We start from the raw sequence: 20,695 nt of genomic DNA on the forward strand, positions 1-20,695 counted from the left end.
TTCAGAGGGAGCCGTTTCGCACAATGTTTTATACCATCAACATCTCCCCATTACTCGTCACCAAGAAAGTTGTTATGCTAATCAATATTTTGAGTAATTACCAATAGTGTCCACTGCCTTTAAAGTTGTTGGTAGACATTCTAGTTCCATATTTACTTTGTGTTAAAAGCAATTGTACCAGTACAACTGTTGTTTCTTTGATACCTTGTTCCCCAACGTATGACATGTAAGCTACTGAAAAGAAAAAAACAATCTATTTTTTATTCTATTTATCGTAACTTTGTAGCACTTTTAGTATGTGTTTACCAATCTGGGATTGATTTCACTAAGAACTAAGACTCATCTAAGACGGGTTGTTCACTATAGAAGTGCTTTAGAACTAATACTCATCTAAGACGGGTTGTTCACTACAGAAGTGCTTTAGAACTAAGACTCATCTAAGACGGTTTGTTCACTACAGAAGTGCTTTAGAACTAAGACTCATCTAAGACGGGTTGTTCACTACAGAAGTGCTTTAGAACTAAGACTCATCTAAGACGGGTTGTTCACTACAGAAGTGCTTTAGAACTAAGACTCATCTAAGACGGGTTGTTCACTACAGAAGTGCTTTAGAACTAAGACTCATCTAAGACGGGTTGTTCACTACAGAAGTGCTTTAGAACTAAGACTCATCTAAGACGGTTTGTTCACTACAGAAGTGCTTTAGAACTAAGACTCATCTAGGACGGGTTGTTCACCACTATAGAAGTGTATTGTGACATCACACTTTGGTACTCAATAAGGATTGATACACATTTAAGATCAATCTTAGGTCTTTGTGAAATCGCCCCCGATACCTAAAAAGGCAATTTTAACCAAATTTAAGTATTTCAAGTCATTAATTTTTAGTAATATAGTTGATTCAAAATTCAATTAATATGCATGTATAGTAAGGAGTAATACTGACACATAACTACGGTACTAAGATTGTTCAGTCAGTTACAGTACATGTAACAAAGGAGTTTTTGGCAAAGCTCACAATTTCATTTATAAATCTCATTTAAAGGGTCTATGTAACTTTTGTAGGACAAAAAAACACAATGTCCACAGATTTACACTAAACTAACACAGTTTGAAGATAATGATAGTAGAAAGCTTCCCTGAAAATATTACGTGCTGAGGTGCTGTAGTTTTTGGGAAATGAGTAAAACAATGTCATGAAAATAATTTTCGTCTCATGAGACGAAAATTATTTTAATCATTTACAAACGTATTTTTATGACATTGTTTTACTCATTTCTCAAAAACTACAGCACCTCAGTAAGTAATATTTGAAGGGAAGCTTTCCACTATCATTATCTTCAAACCCTGTAAGTTTAATGTAAACCTATGGACATTTTGAAAAGGTACCCAAATCCTTTAACCCAAGTAAGGAGCCATTTTGATTAATTAGAAATGTCCAATGCCCTGGTCCAGTTGTCACCATTATGTCCATAAGTTAGACTGCCAGAGTTGCAATCACAAGGTTGCGGGTCCGAATCCCCCCAAACTAACCACTGATTTAACAAGGACGAGAATTATAAGCATCCTCGCCTATAGTTACTGAATCTCAATATCTTGATTTGTGCAACTCACAACGTAGACGTTAAATCAGTGTCAGTGTTTGTATTAATATAGAGATTGGCTGTTGCAAGCTTGGTGTTTATATCCTTAGGAAGATCATCTCAACAAACAAACAAACAGACAAAAAAAAAAAAATATATATACTGTCTGAAAAAATATGCTGCCCTTTTAGGTTGAGTTTTAGTGATTGTTTGAGACACATAGATTCGGTTATTAAGTGTTGATTGTTTACTAATGGTTTAGAAAGGGATTTTCTTTTTAATCTGATCTCTCGTGGTTAGATTAATCTTGGTGAGTAAAACATTTTTAAATAGGCCAGTATCAAAACTTGAGGCTGATTTTGATGGACACATTACTAAAAATTGCATGGGTGTAGTCAAACCTGTTTCTAAATATCAGCTGCAACGAACACAAAACTGTGAAAGCATTTTTTTACAATTTCAAAACATAATTCATTGGACCCTTTCGGTAAACAGTATTGTAGAAGGCCCACACTTCGTGTATCACAACTTTTATATCAAATAACAAACCTGTGAAAATTTGTGCTTAATCGGTCATCAGAGTCGGGAGAAAATAACGAGAAAACCCACCCTTGTATCCGCGCGTTTCGCCGTGTCATGACATGTGTTTAAAATAAATCCGTAATTCTCGTTAACGAGAATTGATATTGTTTTACTGTTTTCTCAAAAAGTAAAGCATTTCATGGAATAATATTTCAAGAGAAGTATTTCACCACTACCTTCTGTAAACCCTGTAAGTTATTTGTAAATCTGTGAACTTTTTTTTTTCTGTGCCGAAAGGGTCCAATGGCTTTAATAATCTTAAATATAACAGTATTATTTATGATAATTCAACAACAAGGCTTTATTTGCTTAAACGTGTTGGCAGTGAGTAGAATTTACCAGCGTATAATTTTTAGGTGACACATGTTAAGTTCTATGTAATGTAAACAAACATTTTGTGCTCTATATTTGCATGGGGGCGGACAAATTAAAATTTCAATACTTTTCTTGATTTTTGCGTTGACACTCTTTTGAGAAAAAAATTTGTTCACAAATCTGATTAATTTAGTTTTATATGAAATTATTTCTCTATCTCTGTTATGGACCACACTTGTATTAATATTTAACATTGAGGGCTCTTCCAGTTGATGTTCAACTATACCCTTGTGTTGACCGTTCTTAGAGTATTAACAAGTGTAGAGTTATTAATATAAAGGTACATTAGAAATTTTCTGACAGTTTAAACACTTTATGTATTCCACCATATACATAAACTGACAACCCTCTAGAAGTCAATCGACCATTCTAGGTAACGAGAAACTTCATGTTAACCTGTAATCTTCACGCTTATTTGTAGCTATGCTTATTTAGTTTGGAAACGAGTTTAAAAACGATAAAAGTGTTTTATTTAAGAGATTTTAAAAAGTTTGATGGTTTTTGTCTTCAAAATTAAATAATAGCTGTTGTGTTTCCTGCCAATTAATCGTTTTGATGCAATAAAACAACATATAGCGACACCATGCACCGTCTTGAACAGAGTTGTGATAAGAAAATTATTTCAGTTAATACAAAGTGAAAGTAAAGTTAGCGTATGGGCAAGGGCTGCTTTTTAATTTGTTGTTTTGTTTGGGGGGGGGTGCCAAATAGTCATGGTTTATTACGGGTTCTGTTTACAAAGTTGGAGGCAAGTTCCTGAACGTGTTTTTTTTTTAACACTTCAAATGTGACTCACCCATGAATGTTAATTTATTTTAAAAGGTGGTCGCGTTTTTGAGAAGTCGCCAAAAATCCAGAGAGATACTCTCTAAAATGCAAAAGAGTGAAACAGCACTCTTTGAAGAGCCATTATGAGGGCAACTCTTTTTCGAGTGGTCTTCCATTCTTTTAGATTGAAGTTTGCATCTTTTTTGAGTGATGTTTCACTCTGCCCTAGATTGAAACCCCTTTAAAAGAGTAAAATAGCAACCACTCTTTGCAAAGAGCCGTAAGGGACAACTCAAAATGTAAAGAGTTGCGTTTTCACTCTTTCACATTAAGAGAGTGTGCACACGCAAGAAGAATAATCTCTAATAGGATCCACGATCTTAGAAAGTTTCTGCTTCTCATATCCAAGTATTTTTGGATTAAATGTGATTTATCTTTCCATATCCGCCGTACTTCGGTTTATTCTCCACGTTCGAAAGGAGCTGTTTTTCAAAATACATTATACCATTTAGATAGCCTCCATGATTATCCCAAACTGGTGACCTTCCTAATCTTATCACGTAAGTTTTTGTTGACATTTACCAAACGTATACAAACCCTTTAAGCAACAATAATTAATGGTCATCATATTGACGATATGTTGGGGAGACTTTTATTTTTAACTCGCAGGTCATCGCAAGGGGCGCGTGGTCCATTGATTACGAAAATTCGCGCCTAGATGTCTCACAACAAAGACAAGGATTATGTGGGAGGGGGTGCCAAATTATTGTCTTATTATAAACGGGTTCAATTTACCCGAGGCCATGACATTTTCAGCATCAAATTAGTCCATCTCTGCTTGCGAAAGTTTTATTTTGACGCAAACAATAACAATCATACCCTCCAACTGTCTATAGTTAAAAGACAAACAAAAATGCCCCAAAACAACGTGAACACCAAAGAAATGCAAAGCCGAAAAAGGGTTGCCACAAGATGACACATGGAACCATGGTATAGACAAACAAAAATTCCCAAAAACAACGTGAACACCAACTAAATGCATTGCCGAAAAAGGGTTGCCTCAGGATGGCACATGGAACCATTATTATAGCATAAGGATTGGGTAAAGAAAAGACAATTATTTTTGACAACGGGTAGTTTTGTACTCAAATTTCGTTCCTTCAAACCGCTTATTTTCCCTGTTTTGTTGTTGTGGCGATTAACCAGTCACTTTAAACGTCACGATATTCAATTTTGTGGGAACCTGGAAACTCAAAACCGTCATTAAATTATTTTGTTTAATAGTCTGCTTTGTGTCAAATAATTGTAGCATTATTTGACAGAAAGGCCTACAAACCACACTACTAAACAAATAATTTAATGACTGTTTTGAGTTTCCAGTTTCACAACGCATTATCTTCATACCATGAATTCTGCTCTTCACTTGTATTGTATTAAAGAAGAACAATCAACATGGGAATAGTTGCAGGCGCAAAAGTGGCAAATAATTTTTTGTTTAATGGTGATTAAAAAACATTCTTATAACAGTCTCGATCGCAATGCATTCGAGTTTGCAGTGTTCACGTTTTGCTGGTCACTCACTTACACTTACACACGGGAAATGGTAGGCTAATATCCCATTCTTTCCAATGTCTATCTAGCTCACTTTTGAAGGCATTTGTTGATTTTGCTCCAATCACATGCTTTGGGAGTTTGTTCCATTGGTTTATTACTCTGCGAAAAGTAGTCAGATCTGCACTTCAGTGACTTGTTTAGTCTTGGTTTGAACAGCTTCAAACTGTGTCCTCTTGTATCTGTCTCAGCTAGTTGGAAGAAGCGGCTTGCTTGTGTCCTTTCAAATCCTTTCAGAATGTTGAACGTCTCAATAATTTAGGTCTAGGTGGCTTCTCTTTTAAATTTTTAAGGTGAACAAACTAATGGTCCCATCGTGTATTTTTGTCTATGTGAGTAAAGAAAACACCTATACGGGAAAATAAAAGAACCGTATAAAAGAAAAAAACAATGACACCGAGGTTAATTATTGTCCATGGGGGTTACTGTATTTCCCCCCATATTATTATGTCTACATAAAGAGTAACGAAGACATTCATAAAACATAATGTATTTAGCTCGTTATTATTTCTTCTCTCACTTTGCGAAATCGCCTGTCGTTGTTTTCGCCTCTTTGGCTGTTCTACTCCAAAGTTGCTGGATGATCGATAAGTTTTGATGGGACGGCTATTAATTACCGTTCTGCTGCCACCTTGTGTTCGAGTTGGGATAGTGCGATAGATAATTTTTTTGCCACAGTTCCCGACAGCAATTCCTTCCAAAGTGGAAACAATCATCGTAGTTTGTTTATTGATTTAAGAAGTTTTAACAGAATAACCGAAAGTAATCAACATGGCTGGAATGGGAGGACACATTCAGAACTTGAACAAAACAACGGGTAAGCATCATATTTTCTATTGGAGTTTTTTGTTGTTGCGTCACGCAAGCTGTTTGCGGACGAGTTGTCCACTGCATATAAAACTGTGCACACACACATGTGCAAACAGCTTTGTATGGTTTGTGCACTGTGCCACTGAAGTGAAATGTGAATGTCAATTGTAGGCCCCGCCATTTTTTGTTGGATCACTAATTCTACCTCCATGCTAATATCATATTGGCAAGTGACCCAACAAGGCATATGGAAGTATTGTTTTGAATGAGGTGTTATTATGAATATGATTATTATTATTTAAAAATGGTACTCATTTTGTTTTTATTGAATCATGGAGGTAGATTGAGTTGACATTTTTGTTGGGGAAAATCATTTGTCATTTACTTAGTCTTTTCAGTGAACAAAAATGATAAATTTTCGTATGGCGCCACCACTTTTTCACTCATTTTTACAAAAAGGGATATCTCATTGAGGTAAATTAGATACTAAGTATCGAATGAAAAAGTGGTGGCGCCATATACGGAAACTTTTCCAACAAAAAACAAGTGGGGTGGCAGGATATCGATTATATGGATTGTTGCGATAACGTAACCCTCCTGCCGACGGCGAAGCTGCTGGAGGATTACAACCCGTGCTCATAACGAACAGGGTGAAATGGTCAAACATGTACAATTTTGACAGCTAGTCAACAGATTTGCTCCATTTTTACCTCTTTCGAAAATCATGACACAAATTCTAGTAGGAACACGAACTTAATCCTCAATGTCTAATGAATCCTTTCCTAACCCTACAGTCACACCATTCCCATTGAGAAAATGTTTTGAAGAAAAAGGAAAAAAACTTTCTTGGCTTTCTGACTGATTTCTTGGTTTTGTTTTATGCTTTAGATCACTTTCAAGACAACAGTGAAGATGGGAGTATGATGTTAATTCATGTCAGGTAAGCGGAAACATAAAACAAATTAAATCCAAGGTTAAGAAAAGAAACAGAACATGATGAAATACATAACAGAACATTCACATGTCTGTATGTTCCACAAATTAATGCAATGTAAGTGCACACCTGGGCACACGTGTATATATATAATATTTGTTAAAAAGTAAATAAATAAAGTTAACAAACAAACTTTTAATCTGGGCTGCATTGATGATTTTTCAGATGTCAACAAAGAAACGGCAGAAAGATGATCACCACCGTTGAAGGAATCTCCCCCATGTACTCACAACATCGCATTGTCAAGAAGATGAAGAAGGTATGTTCAGATAATCACCCACACATCATAATTAATGTAAATGGGTCTGCCAATGGTGTCTGCTCAGCAGTGTTGTAGCTAGACCAATTAGTGGTGAGGACTGGTGGGTCCTAAATCCAATTTATTACACCAAGTTAGATAGGGCCATCATTGATGTAATTGCAGTCTGGGGGAAATCTGTGCTGGGCAGCACAGTGTATTTTGCTCTGAGTGCTGGGCGAAATTAGTTAGTCCTAGGGAGGCCCGCCCAGCACCGCCCACTGTAGTTGCGATACTGTAACCCTCCTCCCGACAGCCACCAGGCTGGATGGTTACGAGATTCTCTCGAGCGGCAAATGACAATCTGGTCCAACACGTATAATTTCGACAACATTATCGCAACTACTCCCACTGTGGCTTCAACACTGCTGCTCAGATCTATGAGGTCATCATATCAATTTTGTGAATGTAAAAATCAAAAGGCCATTCAATAAAAAATCATTTGGAAAAAAAAAATTTACTTAAAAAAAACAATGTTTCTTTTTGCATACATTGAAGACCACTCTTGAAAAAAACTCCAGAGGCTCCAAAATATTATTCAAAAGCAGTTTTACAAAATCCATACATTGGGTTCCAAAATATGCAAAAGCAGTTTTAAGAAATCCATACAAAATGCACAAAGTACCTTACAGTTCTGAGCGGACGAATGGCTTTTTGATTCTGGCTGGAAAATTCTTATAAACTGCATTTGAGTTAATCATTAATCAAGTCATGTTGACTGCAAAGTCTCTTCAATTTGTGCTTCCTTTTGGGGAATGGTGGTCTTCAACGAGCTAGTAAAATGGCTGCCGCCAGCAGCACAGGTTTACAGTAGCATGGCGTTGCCCTTTGTGATATGGTGGGCAGTGCTTGCACCTGCAGTAACTAGGTTCAAGTTCATTATTCCCTGTAAAGCCTTAGGCCTGCTAAGATCAAAACGACACCTCCCTTTAATTGCTCACTTTAGTTGTTGGATTGCATAATCTGAAGTATAATATTGTTTTTCTATTTTACAGTTTTTTAACTGCAATGGAAACGTACACACTGAGAAAGATTTCGGAGAAGTCATTCAGTTACAAGGAGACCAGCGACAGCACGTCAAGAACTTCCTGGAGACTTGCGGACTTGCCAAGGAGCATCAGATCAAACTCCACGGCTTCTAACTTAATGCAAATAATATTTACATTTTATGTCTTTGGACAGTGAGGCATTCAAAATGTTGTAAATAATTAGGAATGGCCCGTTAAGGCCAAGTCACACTGTAGCGATAACGCAAACGATAACGACGCAAAGAGAACGCATTCTATTGGTTGAACTGCTCCACGCAGACCACGCCCATGCTCATTCAACCAATCGAGGGCGTGCATTGTTATCGTTCTCGTTTTTGTTCTCGTTATCTGAGCCTGTGTGACCGGGCTTTAAGTCTTAAGATGTCAGTCATAGAAACCAGTCCATTTTACTGAATAGATTCAGAGTGTTGCTTCTGTTTTTGTTCTTGTTATTTTCAGACAGTGTATCAATGCACTGTTGTCCTTGTCACAGCAGTCATATTAATCATACAAAGTTGCTCTTCCATGATAGGAGACTTTAAGGATGCTTGGTGGCAGCAGACTTACCAGGTAAAATCCATTGTTCTCGGTAATGTGCGCACGCTCAGAACTACGTAAACAATGGAAATTTACCTGGTAAGTCTGCTGCCACCTAGCTTTCTCAAGTCTCCTATTGGACTTCAACTGTGAAGCACAGTTCAATTGACCTTATGCAAACGACTTTTTGGAGTTGGGCGCCCTCCCTTAGTGGTCAATAGGAGGTTGTTAATTGGTCAATCATGTGCATCGCTCATATAAATCTGCGCGTTTCTATTGTTTCATCATCAGTTTACCTCTAAGATGGTGGCCGGATGATGTCAATGCATAAGGTCTATAGGAGGAGTCAATTAATATGGTCTTGTCTCAGATTGATTCTTTTGTTGCCAATTCTCTTCTCTCCACTGAAACAATTTGCTTTTAAATCCATCATTTTGTGCTATAAAATTCAATCAAAAATGTATTAATAGGAAACAGGTTCTCGTACTAAAGAATTGATTTTTTTTCATTGGCGTTAAGACAAATAAAGGTTGATATTTGTACATTGCTCTTAAAGGCAGTGGACACTATTGGTAATTGTCAAAGACCAGTCGTCTCACTTGGTGTATCTCAACATATGCATAAAATAACAAACCTGTGAAAATTTGAGCTCAATTGGTCAGCGAAGCTGTGCGATCTGAATGAAATAAAATTCACCCTTGTCACATGAAGTTGTGTGATATTCGGTATCCCGGATGCAAATTTAACATCTCTTATGCTTTCACATGCTTGATTTTGAGACCTCAAATTCTAAATTTAAATTACTGAAATCAAATTCATGGAAAATTACTTCTTTCTCGAAAACTACATGTCACTTCAGAGGGAGCCGTTTATCACAATGTTTTATACTATCAACCTCTTCCCATTACTTGTCACCAAGTAAGGTTTTATGCTAATAATTATTTTAAATAATTACCAATAGTGTCCACTGCCTTTATATATTGAACTTTGTGCACAAGTTTGTCAAATTTCTCCACAATAGTAACCATATTTTACTATCTTTGTTTACCAAGATATCCAGTTTGTTGTCTATAAAATGGAACATTGTAACTTAAAATACCCACATTGTGTACGATCACATTATTATGTTATGTCTTACAAGGAAAAAAAAAATAAAATAGTACAATTGCCACTACATGAAAGACCCTTTTTGTTATTCAGGAAACAGTTGTTTCCTTGTCATGGTCTTGTTTGTGTATGTTTGTGCTGGTATGATGTTATGTGTGCTTGGATGGGATGTTTGCTCTAAAGACCATACTTGGTCAAGCATTATGACTTGTAGCTATTTAGATCTTCCCAAAATGTGGAATAGCCAAAAAAATAAACCACAACAATTGGTACTTTTACCTCATTTAAAAAAAAAAGAAATTCGTGGACAAGTGATCAGCAAGGTTCATGGAAATGTATTTCACTTGTTAGCTGAGTGATAATTAGTGTACACATGGAGCAATAAACTAGTTTATTGCTCCATGGTGTACAGAACTCGAGAAAGATTGGTGCTTTAGAATAGCATGAAGGAGGTTAACACGTGAGTGTATTATTTGATAGCGTCCATACTTAAAAGCGTCAATTTAAGGAAAAAGTTCTGTTTAAGTAAAGGATCAGATGTCATGTAACTTTATTTGTCTGTCATATTATGTGATACTTTTGCAGACTTTAATATTTTGCATTCATTAATTAATCAAGTGTACGCACATTTTTAATTTTTTAAAATTTGCATTCCTTGGGCAATTTATGCAGCACGATCAGTTAGATGAGTGATTATAATTGTGTCTGTAAATTTGTTTGTGCGACCGAGTAAGTAAGGCCCAAGTGAAAAAGTATTCCAGTTGATCTTCCGGGTTTTTCCAAAACGAGGAGGATGAGGGCTTTTTTTTTTTTTTTTGTTCAAAGGTCGCCGAGAAGCATTTCATTCAAAGTGTAAACCTACTTTACGTAATTACAAGTTCTTTAAAGATTAGTAAGTTAAATGAGAAACACACAGAAAAGTTATCTTTGTGAAATGAAAAAAAAAGTAAAATAAAGAATAGTAAAAAGAAAGAAAGATGCGGCCTCAAAAAAGGATGAGGGAGGGGACGATTAGCTGGTATTTTTGTTTATTTATTTGACCTAATAGAATAAGGATTACCGTACATCTTAACAGGGCATACAACTATTGGACTTGGTGATCATCGTTTGTCAGAAAAATACAAAGAATTAAACAAAATGTAATTTGCCCACAGAGGAACTTGACAAAAATGACATACATTTTTAACGGCAAAACGACCAAGTGTTTACCTCTCCACCTTTTTGATGATTTGTTTTATTTGGAAACTTCGGTCTCATTTTGCTGTTGATCAAACAGAGTAAGAATTCATTTCCCGTAGTAACATTAACTGAAAAGGTATAAATATATGGTGAAACAAAACCCTGTTGAAAGATTGCAGTTTCTACTTTGACATAACACAGGACGCGTGACGACCACCAATGACGTTGTATTTTTTTTTTTCTTTTTACATATACATATACATAATATATTTGTAAATAATTATTGTTTTTCAAAAACTGGTTAATTTCCATTCTCAATACGGTTCCCAAAATACTAAAAATGAAAACTGCCCTCTACCGGGCGCTGCAGGCTCGGGATACATCAATTTATGACTCTGTAAAAATCAGTGTGTTTTGTATCTTATATTATTTATAAGCCGGTTTGTTATGAATAATGCATATCTGCATTATGATTTCAAGATCATCATAATAAATGCATCTGGAAGAATTTTCGGAATTAATTTGTGTGCAGTCCTAAAAATGCACTTGCAACAATAATATAGGCCTAGTGTAGTCCTATGTGGTCCCACACTACCAATTAATTACTGTGCATTCGATTTGGATGTAATTTTCAGCACTCGTGACAAGCACGCATCTAAGTCGACTATACAAAAAGAACAAAATACTGTAGACAGTAGTAAAGACCATAATAAAACGAAGAGGTTCAGCTGTTGCTCTGTCTGTTCGTCTGTCCATAGGCAACTTCCGCACACAGGCTGGCCATCGCGCAAGCTAGCATGCAGTAGTCATGACTTAATTGCTGTTTTGGGTATTTAAATCGACGGGTTTCTTTTATTGTATTCAGGGGCATAAAGCCGTATTGCGCACTGTGTACGACCGCATCACATGACCAATTACTGTTATTATTCATGCCGTGTAGAAGGGTGGACGAAATTAGTCCCTTATTTAAATAGTTCGAGCCATGATGCGAATACCATCTCTGGTTCATTGAAACAAATTGGTTTCCAAAAATAAAATAAATACATTATTTTGTATTTACTGTTTTAATATCTTTAGTTTGAAAGCAGAGCGTAACAATTTGTGTAATCAGCAAGTCCTTATCTCAAGTTATGATTACACTGCGCATGTCTGAGTGTCGTCCCTGCACGATAATGTCGTACGTTCACGAAGGAAGAGAAGCACCAATCACGGTTTTTATGAGGCATTTTTGACTCTAAACAAGCAACTTCTTTTCAACAAAGTCACAACTGCATCTTAGCAAAGCTTCTTAAATCACGCCCAGCAGTATTTGTGCGCTGAATGCAGTCTGTAAGACTCCCGTTTAGCTGAAAAAGTGAGTACAGTCACGCCGGTTGATCGGCATGTTCCGTGCACTGTGCGCCGCCATGTCTTGTCAATCACGTGGGATTGTTGAATCTCTGGGAATGGGGGAGTCAAAAACGGCCGAAATAATGCTGAAATTTTAATGAATTAATGACTCGGCTGGCGACATGGCGATTGAATATTAGCGAGTTTCACTTCTTGCGGAAATGACGGACAGGGTGCGTAGTGGGGGAAATACAGAATGACCCGAGACTGGCCGTGTCAAGTCTCTTACGTGGTCCTTACGTAGAACCACACACATACGCAAGTGCAAAAATCCCAGCGTAGGCGTACAGCCTAGCCAACGTTTCGCCCAATTCTATTTTATTAATTTGGAATAAACTGTCTTAATACAAATGCTTCAACGCATGCATTTTTAAGTAGGGTCACACACGAGCTAAAAATAACTTGGCCAGTATTGAATTATTGTCAATATGTGACTGTCGGGAAAGGACTTTCTTTAGAACTTTGGAAATCATATCCTGGGAATATCTGTTTTTACTCCCCAAGTCTGCTTGTTTTGTGTGGATAGGAACGTTGTGCTGCAGTAATGTTCATAATGTATGTGTGCGAGGGGGAGACTTGTGCATGGATGGATGCCCAACTGTGAGTGTGACACACACACACACACTACACCACCACACACAGATCTGCCGTGTATTGCACAGCATAGCAAAACCACTGGCTGCTGTGTTGTGTACAATATTGTACACAAAGTCTACACATATCTTCCAGCTGGTTGGCTATTTCTACATTTAAGTAGCATGTTTGTTCTTCCGTTTTTCCATTTCTGATCCCCACCATGTTAACTTTTCCCCCACAAGGAATTTGGACGGTGATTCTTTCCCCTGAAAACGGGTCAGACAACGGAACTGCCCCTAAGGTGAAATTCAGTCTCCTTCCCATGACTACCGACCGGTCTAACGAGGGAGACGACTTGAGCTCTTCATCTAGCACTGTAAGCAAATTATTATTTTTCTTTTCTGAAGTCATCCAATTGTGTTTAATATATTGTTTTTTTAAAGACTAAACATGTTTTATAATTGGTTTCATTTGGGAACGGAAATTGCTTTTGCAAATTGAAATTCCTGCTTGTTATTAATTGTGTGCGTGCGTTGTACTTTTTGGCTTGAATTTTGTTGTTATTGATGTAAACACCTTTTGCTGCTCCTAGAATGTATCGAACAAGTAACTAATAATAGGAACTATATTATTTAAAGCTGATTGAATTAATTTGGTCGTGGGACCAATTTCATGCAAACTGAACTTTTATTTCGGAATTACCGTTTGACAGTATCAACAAATGACCTCCATTTTAGTTGTTGATCTCCCCTCAAAAACTGAAGTAAATAAAAAAAATTCATGACAAATATTAAAAATCATACATTTTAAATATATGTCTGTTTAGTTTTTGCCATAAAGTTACCGATACATGTGTGTGGATTGTTCAGTTCAGTACCACAATGGCATATTGGCATAAATGGTCTGGCATGCACCGTTCATGTACATTATTGTACCATATGTTCATTTTTTGCATCACAGTCCTTGTGGTTGATTGTACCATTGTACAACACACCTGTGTTAAATAACCACCTTAAACAATTGAGTGAACTAAGCGGTTAATCTAGTTTATCCATTTAGTATTTTACTTGTCAACAAAAAATATGGAAATGTTATTTTGAGGCTAAAATAGGTCGTTCATTGTGGTTTGTTGATTATCATAAGGAATGATGCACAGATGCATTTGTTTACATTCTGACGAGCTGATAAAACCAAATTTACAGGTACAACATTGTAAACATGTTTGTGTTTGTTTTTTAATACTCCACATGTAAATAAGCCATGGATACAAACCTGTTCCATTGGGCAAGACCCACCAATTTTAGCAGAGGTCAAAGTCTCAAAGATTTGGGTGTAGATTCACACATGTACATGTACCATATGGTACAGTATTGTCATGGGTATGGTTGTGTATGCCTTATAAAAATTATTTAAAACTACTTTTGAATAAGATGTTTTTAATTTGTTTACAATCTGTTGTTGGCTAGGTTGTTAGCTTTTAGCATTGTGTTTGGATGACAATTTACGCTTTTTTACTTTTTTTTTAAAACCAAACTTCTTGATTTTAAAGGGATACTTGAATCTGATTTTAGTGAGTGAAATTTTTGTTGTAGGTCTAATGTTGACCAGGGGTTATGGATTTGTCAGTGGTTGGGTTTTGGGTCATACCTTAATTTTGGAATGGGGTCACTGCGGGGGTGGTGGGTGGGGGGGGGGGGGTGGAGAGGTGCCTCCATCCTTTTTATCTTCTTCGTAGCAATCCTGATTGCGACTGTTCATTACATTAGATTCAGTATATATTGACACAAACACGCATACTCCTCTTTTCTCTTTCCTTTATCTTTTTTATTTTCATGAGCACTTACGTATTTTTTTTTTTTTTTTTGGGGTGTGTGCGGAGGGGCACTGGAATTATTATTATTTTAAATTATTATTTTTTTTTGGGGGGAACAATAGGAAACACTAGTGGCAGCTTACCGATCTCTCATTAGCCTCGTTTGTCAGTCGAGAGGGATTAGGGATTTACACTGTAATCCCTCGGAAACAGGTTGTCTGTATGAAGACTGGATCTGAAAGCATGCATCAGTGCATGTCACTTGAGTTTCTGGGCGTGTTACAACGTCAACTGCTGATGGATTCGTACATTGTTTATCTCGCAAAATGTTTCAAACTTGTTATCACATCAACTCAGGCCCGATACTTCACGAAGGTGATTGCCTCCATGTCCCCTGGTCATTGCCTTGGTGCCCTTGAAACTCTTCATTAGAAATTTTCAGTTTCCTCATTGGGTGTTGACCCTTTACCACGGAGAAAATGCCTTGGTGCCCTTAAGCATACAGGCCTGTCAATCTCGTTGAAATCGACCCTAAAAAGCATTCTGGATGTATTATTACATGAAGAACACACATGGACACTTTATGAAATGAAATATGAAATGGTCACACAGTTTTTCTGGTTTTTATTTGAATAAATCTGGCCTTTATTTTGATCAATCTGGCCAAGTTTATCTGAGCAGGTAACATTTGTATGTCATTTTGGCTAGCATCCGTACTGCTGAATGCTGAATTAACATGAGACAAATCTGTCCAAAACCCTTCCAATGGATGGCTGTGCGGTTTGAGAGACTGTTTGTTTGTATTTTGTTTGTCTCGTCAAACTAGCCTTTAGTCAAGGCGCTCACAGCTGTCCAATGGTTCAGGCCTCCTAACAGCGAGACCGCTGCTTACATGAAAAAAGACGAGCGATAGGAGCCACTAAGCACTTTTACCATCTTGTTTATCAATCAGAAATTTATGTGTTCAACAAGGCTATCGCAATCATGAATAGTTTTTTTATTTAAAATGTTCTTAACCAATTACTGTTCTGAACATTTTAGACTCTTTCCATTTTAGCAAGGTAATGCAGCAGCCACCACAAGAAAGTATGACGATTTGACATTGTTTTATTCCTATTTTAAGACTGATAAGTGAGTACCAGAGTGACATTTTGGTAGTTATGACGAATAACTTAACTACGAACAAAGGAACATGGACGATTTCACGTTGTTTTCACAATGTTTCACCATTGCTTAGCAAAGCCATGGTTCCGATAACATACAGTTCCTACTGTTTAGCATACTAATGTCGTGAGTCATGCCACTTCAGTGCCATGCGAGAACGGAAGACAACAGCGAGTTTACTTTCGTGTAATCATGAAACATGATGTACTAAGCAGACTCAAATGTTGGAAGATTTCTAGACAATTAATACAATTCTACTGCATTACTGCGGTCATTTAAAACCCCCCATGAATTTTCAGTATTTTCAACAGTTTTGCGGTCATAATTTTGTTAGAGTTTGCAACAGTTCTTTTCATTTGACAATCATTGTCCAATTGCAAATAAAGCTCAAAAGCATAGTAATGAATGTAATTTCTCCTACAAAATTTAGTATGAGAAAGTATCAAAAAGGAATAACATAATGACTTGAATTGTACTGGTAAAGGCGCCTCGTGGCCACGTTACTCGCACAAGTTTTGTTTTGGTGGGGCTGTTTGTGTTGTATACTATTCAGGAAAGCCACGAGCGCCTTGACTCAAGGCTACTAGCAAACTACATGCAGTGTTCTCCACACACGTAAATTGGGAGGGCGGGCCGCCCTCCTAAAATTTAGGCCGCCCTGCTTAAACTATTGGCCGCCCTGCCCAAAAAGAGACAAAGAGACTATGTTTAGACTGCATTTAATAAGATCAAACGAGTACCTGACAAGCCAGAGCCGACTTCAAAATTACATGTATAGCATCAGAAATGCTATCGTGAAACAAACGTTAAAAAAACCGATGTACACACGGCCACATGGTTCGTATGCATCAACCAACCATGCACACACCACGCTAACAGTACCGTCGATGTCGCCCAGACCATGGGAATGCCGACTGCATGCATTGTGCATGCACAGTCTGCACGCTGTGATTGGCCGTTGATAGACTACAATCGCAAACTGAGAAAGAATTGCCACACAGTGTGCCGCACGCATGTACAGAATGGTACAATGTACAGCCTCGAAGCATATTCAATTAAATGTGGGTTTTGATTTTTTTTTTTCGTTTTGAAAATTGCACATGAAGACCGTCCGATCATGGTCCGATCACCCGCTTTCTTATTTCAACGTACTGCATGCCGATCATTATTGGCGCGGCACACAAAGCAAAATGTATAATAACAAATTGTAGTTTTGATTTAGTTTTTTAAAATAAGGTTGTTCCAACCGAAATGGATGTCAATCAATAGGTAGCGTTGTCGGGCCCAGGGGTTAATACATTATTTTAAGAAAATGGTTTTCTCAAGCATCTGTTGCTTTTACGTCCGCTGACATCATATCAAAATGGGCGCCATTTTGATAACGTCATGTGGACAGGCGCCAATTTGATTACGTCATGCCGCCCTCCTAAAAAAAAAGTCTGTGGAGAACACTGTACATGTAGCAATGCAGAATATGTACATTACGGGAAAGCGAAATACGTACATGTACCATGCCTGATACTCCATGGAGGCAACGAAGGTGATTGCATCAATGCCCCCTGGTCAATGCCTTAGTGCCCTTCAAATGCTCTACATTAGAAGTTTACAGTTTCCTCACATATGTAGGGTACCAAAGATGAAATGCCTTCTTGGTGCACTTGCCCTTTCAAAAACGAGGCATACAGGCCTGCGTATAATGTACAAACAGCATCTAATTGTAATTTTCTTCAACATGACTTGGTTTGGTTTAAATTTCATCACTGCTGATAAATTCTACTACATGTACATGTAGGCCTATATTGACCATATCACTTCTCCGATATCAGTTGGTATCGGGTTCGAGTCTCATTTTACGTCACCATGGCATTTGATGTTTTCACCTCTTCGGCTGTACATGTTGGTGGTGCTTGCTTTAAAGTTTGCTCAACATGCATCGTTTTGGCCAAGATTTTTGTTTGTAGTGTGCAAAAACCATGTCTGAAACCTTGTCCATCATGTAATAGGGAAAGCTGCCCTTACAACAGTCATTTAGTGCATTAAAATTACACCTAATGTTGAGCGTCTGGACACCCGTTTGGTAAATATTATTCAAAAGTACTACACCTGTGTATAAATAGATTGAATTTGTCAAAATAAAGTACAGTGTAATAACTGATTACTGCTTCAGTATGACAACTTGTGTACATGGTCAAAACCCAAGAATTTCCCTTACGTCAATGTTCCAATTAGCAAGGCTTCTCGCATGTCTGATGTTTACGCCACGTTTTGTTTTTACAGAAAAAATTACACAAAATGTCCCCTTGTTGGCAAGTCTACTAAAAGAGTGTAGTGTGGTGTTCTTCATGTACATAGTACATGTAGACTGTGCTTGCTTCAAATGAGTTAGGAACAAGATTGTTGAGTTGAACATGCTATCACCCTATTGCTGGAATAAAGATGGAAGACTTCCCTTGAAATAGTTACCTGAAGTGCTACAGTATCATTGTAGCATTTAGCATTGTAAACATTGACGTGTTGCACGTGATGTTACTCTCACACTGGGGAGGAAATGCCAGCGAATGTGCTTACAAACGGAATTATTTAACAATCGCTCAAACTTCGCAACATTCGCCGAGTCTTCATCAGCGTTGGTTACAAATTCATAACGTTCACAAGTCCTTCTCCACCTCCTTACGAAGATCGGTCAATTTATGCTGCTCTCACACTGCGAATTTGCTAGCGATGCTAACGGTAGGAAATATGTGACAATTGCTCAAACTTCACAACATTCGCCGTGTCTTTGTAAGCGTTGGTAACAAATTCGGAACGTTAACAAATTATTCCCCACCTCCTAACGAAGATCGGTCAATTTAGAAACCGCTTTCTAAATTTCAGCGAATGTTGCGATGACGGTCATTCGCCATCGATTTTTGTAAGCATTGGTTATGTTCGTAAAGCGTGCATAAGAGTTGGCAATGTTCGTAAAGGCATTGGCAAGTGTAGTAGCATTCATAATATATTCGTAAGATATTGGTGAGCAGGGCTGTATGCTTCGTTGTTGAAAGGGCAAGGGCACCAAGGCAATTTCGTCTTGGTAAAGGGCACCCTATGATGAAATTGCAAATTTGTACTGGAGCATTTCAAGGGCACCAAGGCAATGACCAGGGGACACGGAGGCAATCGCCTTCGTTGCCTCCGTGAAGTATCAGGCCTGGGTGAGGAGATGGTCGAACGGGGACGATCGAGGGATGAGACCGAGATGAAAATGTTCGCCATCCAACCGCCATTTTGGAAGAATTCAACACAAATTCATGTTTCATCTTCGCAATAACGTTCTCACTCTGTGAGAGTAGCAATACGAAGCGCTTCCTAAATTTCAGTGAATGTTGTGAAGACGGTAATTCGCCATCGATTTTTGTAAGCATTGGTAGGCCATTGGTACTGTCTGTAAAGCGTGCATATTATGCGTAAGATATTGGTAAGGAGAGGTTGAGGGACGATCGAGAACATATTCACCATCAAATCGTAACTTTTGGGCGAATTCATTGCGAATTTCAAATATTCATATTCGTAAGAATATTTGCCCAAGTGTGAGGGTAGCATAAGCCAGTACAGACCTGAAATGAAAATTTATAATCGCTTGGTGGTGCACCTCGAAAAATTACCTTCTTTGCTGCCATAGGTATATAATTGCTGTGCCCTTTATTCCTGCTGGCCGGTCATGCCCTTTTTTAATGGCAGTTTATTTTGATTTTTGGCGGACGATGTACTAAATATTAATTATTATCCAGCAACACTATTCAGGAGTCATATTGTGACCTGCCATCTACACTATGTACATTTACCTTATAGGGCACTAGTGATGTATAATGTAATGTATGCATACATTCGATCAATGGCACCGTGATTGTACTGTACGTACAGTACAGTAGATAAACAGGGTTCTGCCCACAGTGGTCGGTGCCGGAAAACCCGCCCGGCCCTCCCGGCACTCGGGATTCCCCAACCACCACTGGAAGAATTTCCTCTGTTTCCGACCACCACATATTTTCCAAATGTTTAAATTACTCTTGCGATTTTCCTTTTGAAGTTTTTCAAAAAAATTTAAATTGGGTATGAAACCAGTACAAAAATGGTATCTGATCCGAAGCCATTCAATTTGAGCACTTCTTTGGTTTGAGTCTATCATGATCTACCATGTACATGATCCATCCCCCATTGGTTTCCAGGGAAGTATTTTTCCACCATTAAAGAAATCCTTGTTCGGAAAAAATGACGATTATAAAATATCAGTCGTTTATTTTTGTGTAGTGCTAACAATGAATACTAAACATAATGATGTTAGTCTTTGTTATCTCGCTACATTGCATGTAATCAGTACACGGGCAAGGACCTGCCATTGAATGGCATTATGTGATAACATGCTTTTATTTTCTTTCTCTCTTTTTTGATGGGTGATTGTTCGCACATAATTTGTATCACAATTATTAGGTCCGTTGTCTTTTTCAATTAGAATGCCATAAGTTTTTAGCACAACTATCGAGAGTTTCAGCACTAGCTCCCCTGCCATTATTCCCCTTACATTTATTCTTCTTTTTATATCAACCAGATGAAGACATGATTCATGCGGATGATCTGGTTTTCGTGAAAATCTTTGCTCCTGCTCAAAATTTAATAATACTCTCGAGATGCTTCCGCATCGGATTCAGAGAAGGAATATTATTTTGATTTTTTTTTATACAAATACTACCTAATAAATATGATTACACATAAAGAGTGTACTGATTTGTTAATGATGATTTTGTCCCCAAAATACACAATGTACAGTACAGTGTAGTTCCTTTCCAAATTAAACCAGTCATATTTTATGCAGTCCTTGTTATCTCTCAAAAAAAACCATAA

The 20,695-nt window shown here is 37.5% G+C and overlaps 2 protein-coding genes across 3 annotated transcripts in view; both read left to right on the plus strand.

The window, feature by feature from the left end:
* Window positions 1-5,558: 5,558 nt before the first annotated feature.
* On the plus strand, window positions 5,559-9,207 carry LOC117291562 (eukaryotic translation initiation factor 1-like). The gene is made up of 4 exons (XM_033773362.1): window positions 5,559-5,736; window positions 6,618-6,669; window positions 6,889-6,982; window positions 8,017-9,207. The coding sequence occupies exons 1-4, from the start codon at window positions 5,691-5,693 to the stop codon at window positions 8,161-8,163; spliced, it is 339 nt and encodes a 112-aa protein (XP_033629253.1). The 5' UTR covers window positions 5,559-5,690; the 3' UTR covers window positions 8,164-9,207.
* A 281-nt stretch (window positions 9,208-9,488) lies between these two features.
* Window positions 9,489-20,695, plus strand: part of LOC117291394 (la-related protein 4B-like) — a 32,318-nt gene continuing 21,111 nt past the window's right edge. The window contains exons 1-2 of one of the 2 annotated variants that reach the window (XM_033773047.1): window positions 9,489-12,226; window positions 13,080-13,213. In XM_033773047.1, the coding sequence (XP_033628938.1) occupies window positions 13,160-13,213 (54 nt within the window). In that variant the 5' untranslated portion in view covers window positions 9,489-12,226; window positions 13,080-13,159. Of the gene's footprint in view, window positions 12,227-12,277; window positions 13,214-20,695 lie in introns of those variants that run through there. The other variant, XM_033773046.1, reaches the window with a different exon arrangement.

The sequence above is a fragment of the Asterias rubens genome, chromosome 6 (genome assembly GCF_902459465.1).
Source record: "Asterias rubens chromosome 6, eAstRub1.3, whole genome shotgun sequence".
In the NCBI taxonomy this organism is placed as follows: domain Eukaryota; kingdom Metazoa; phylum Echinodermata; class Asteroidea; order Forcipulatida; family Asteriidae; genus Asterias; species Asterias rubens.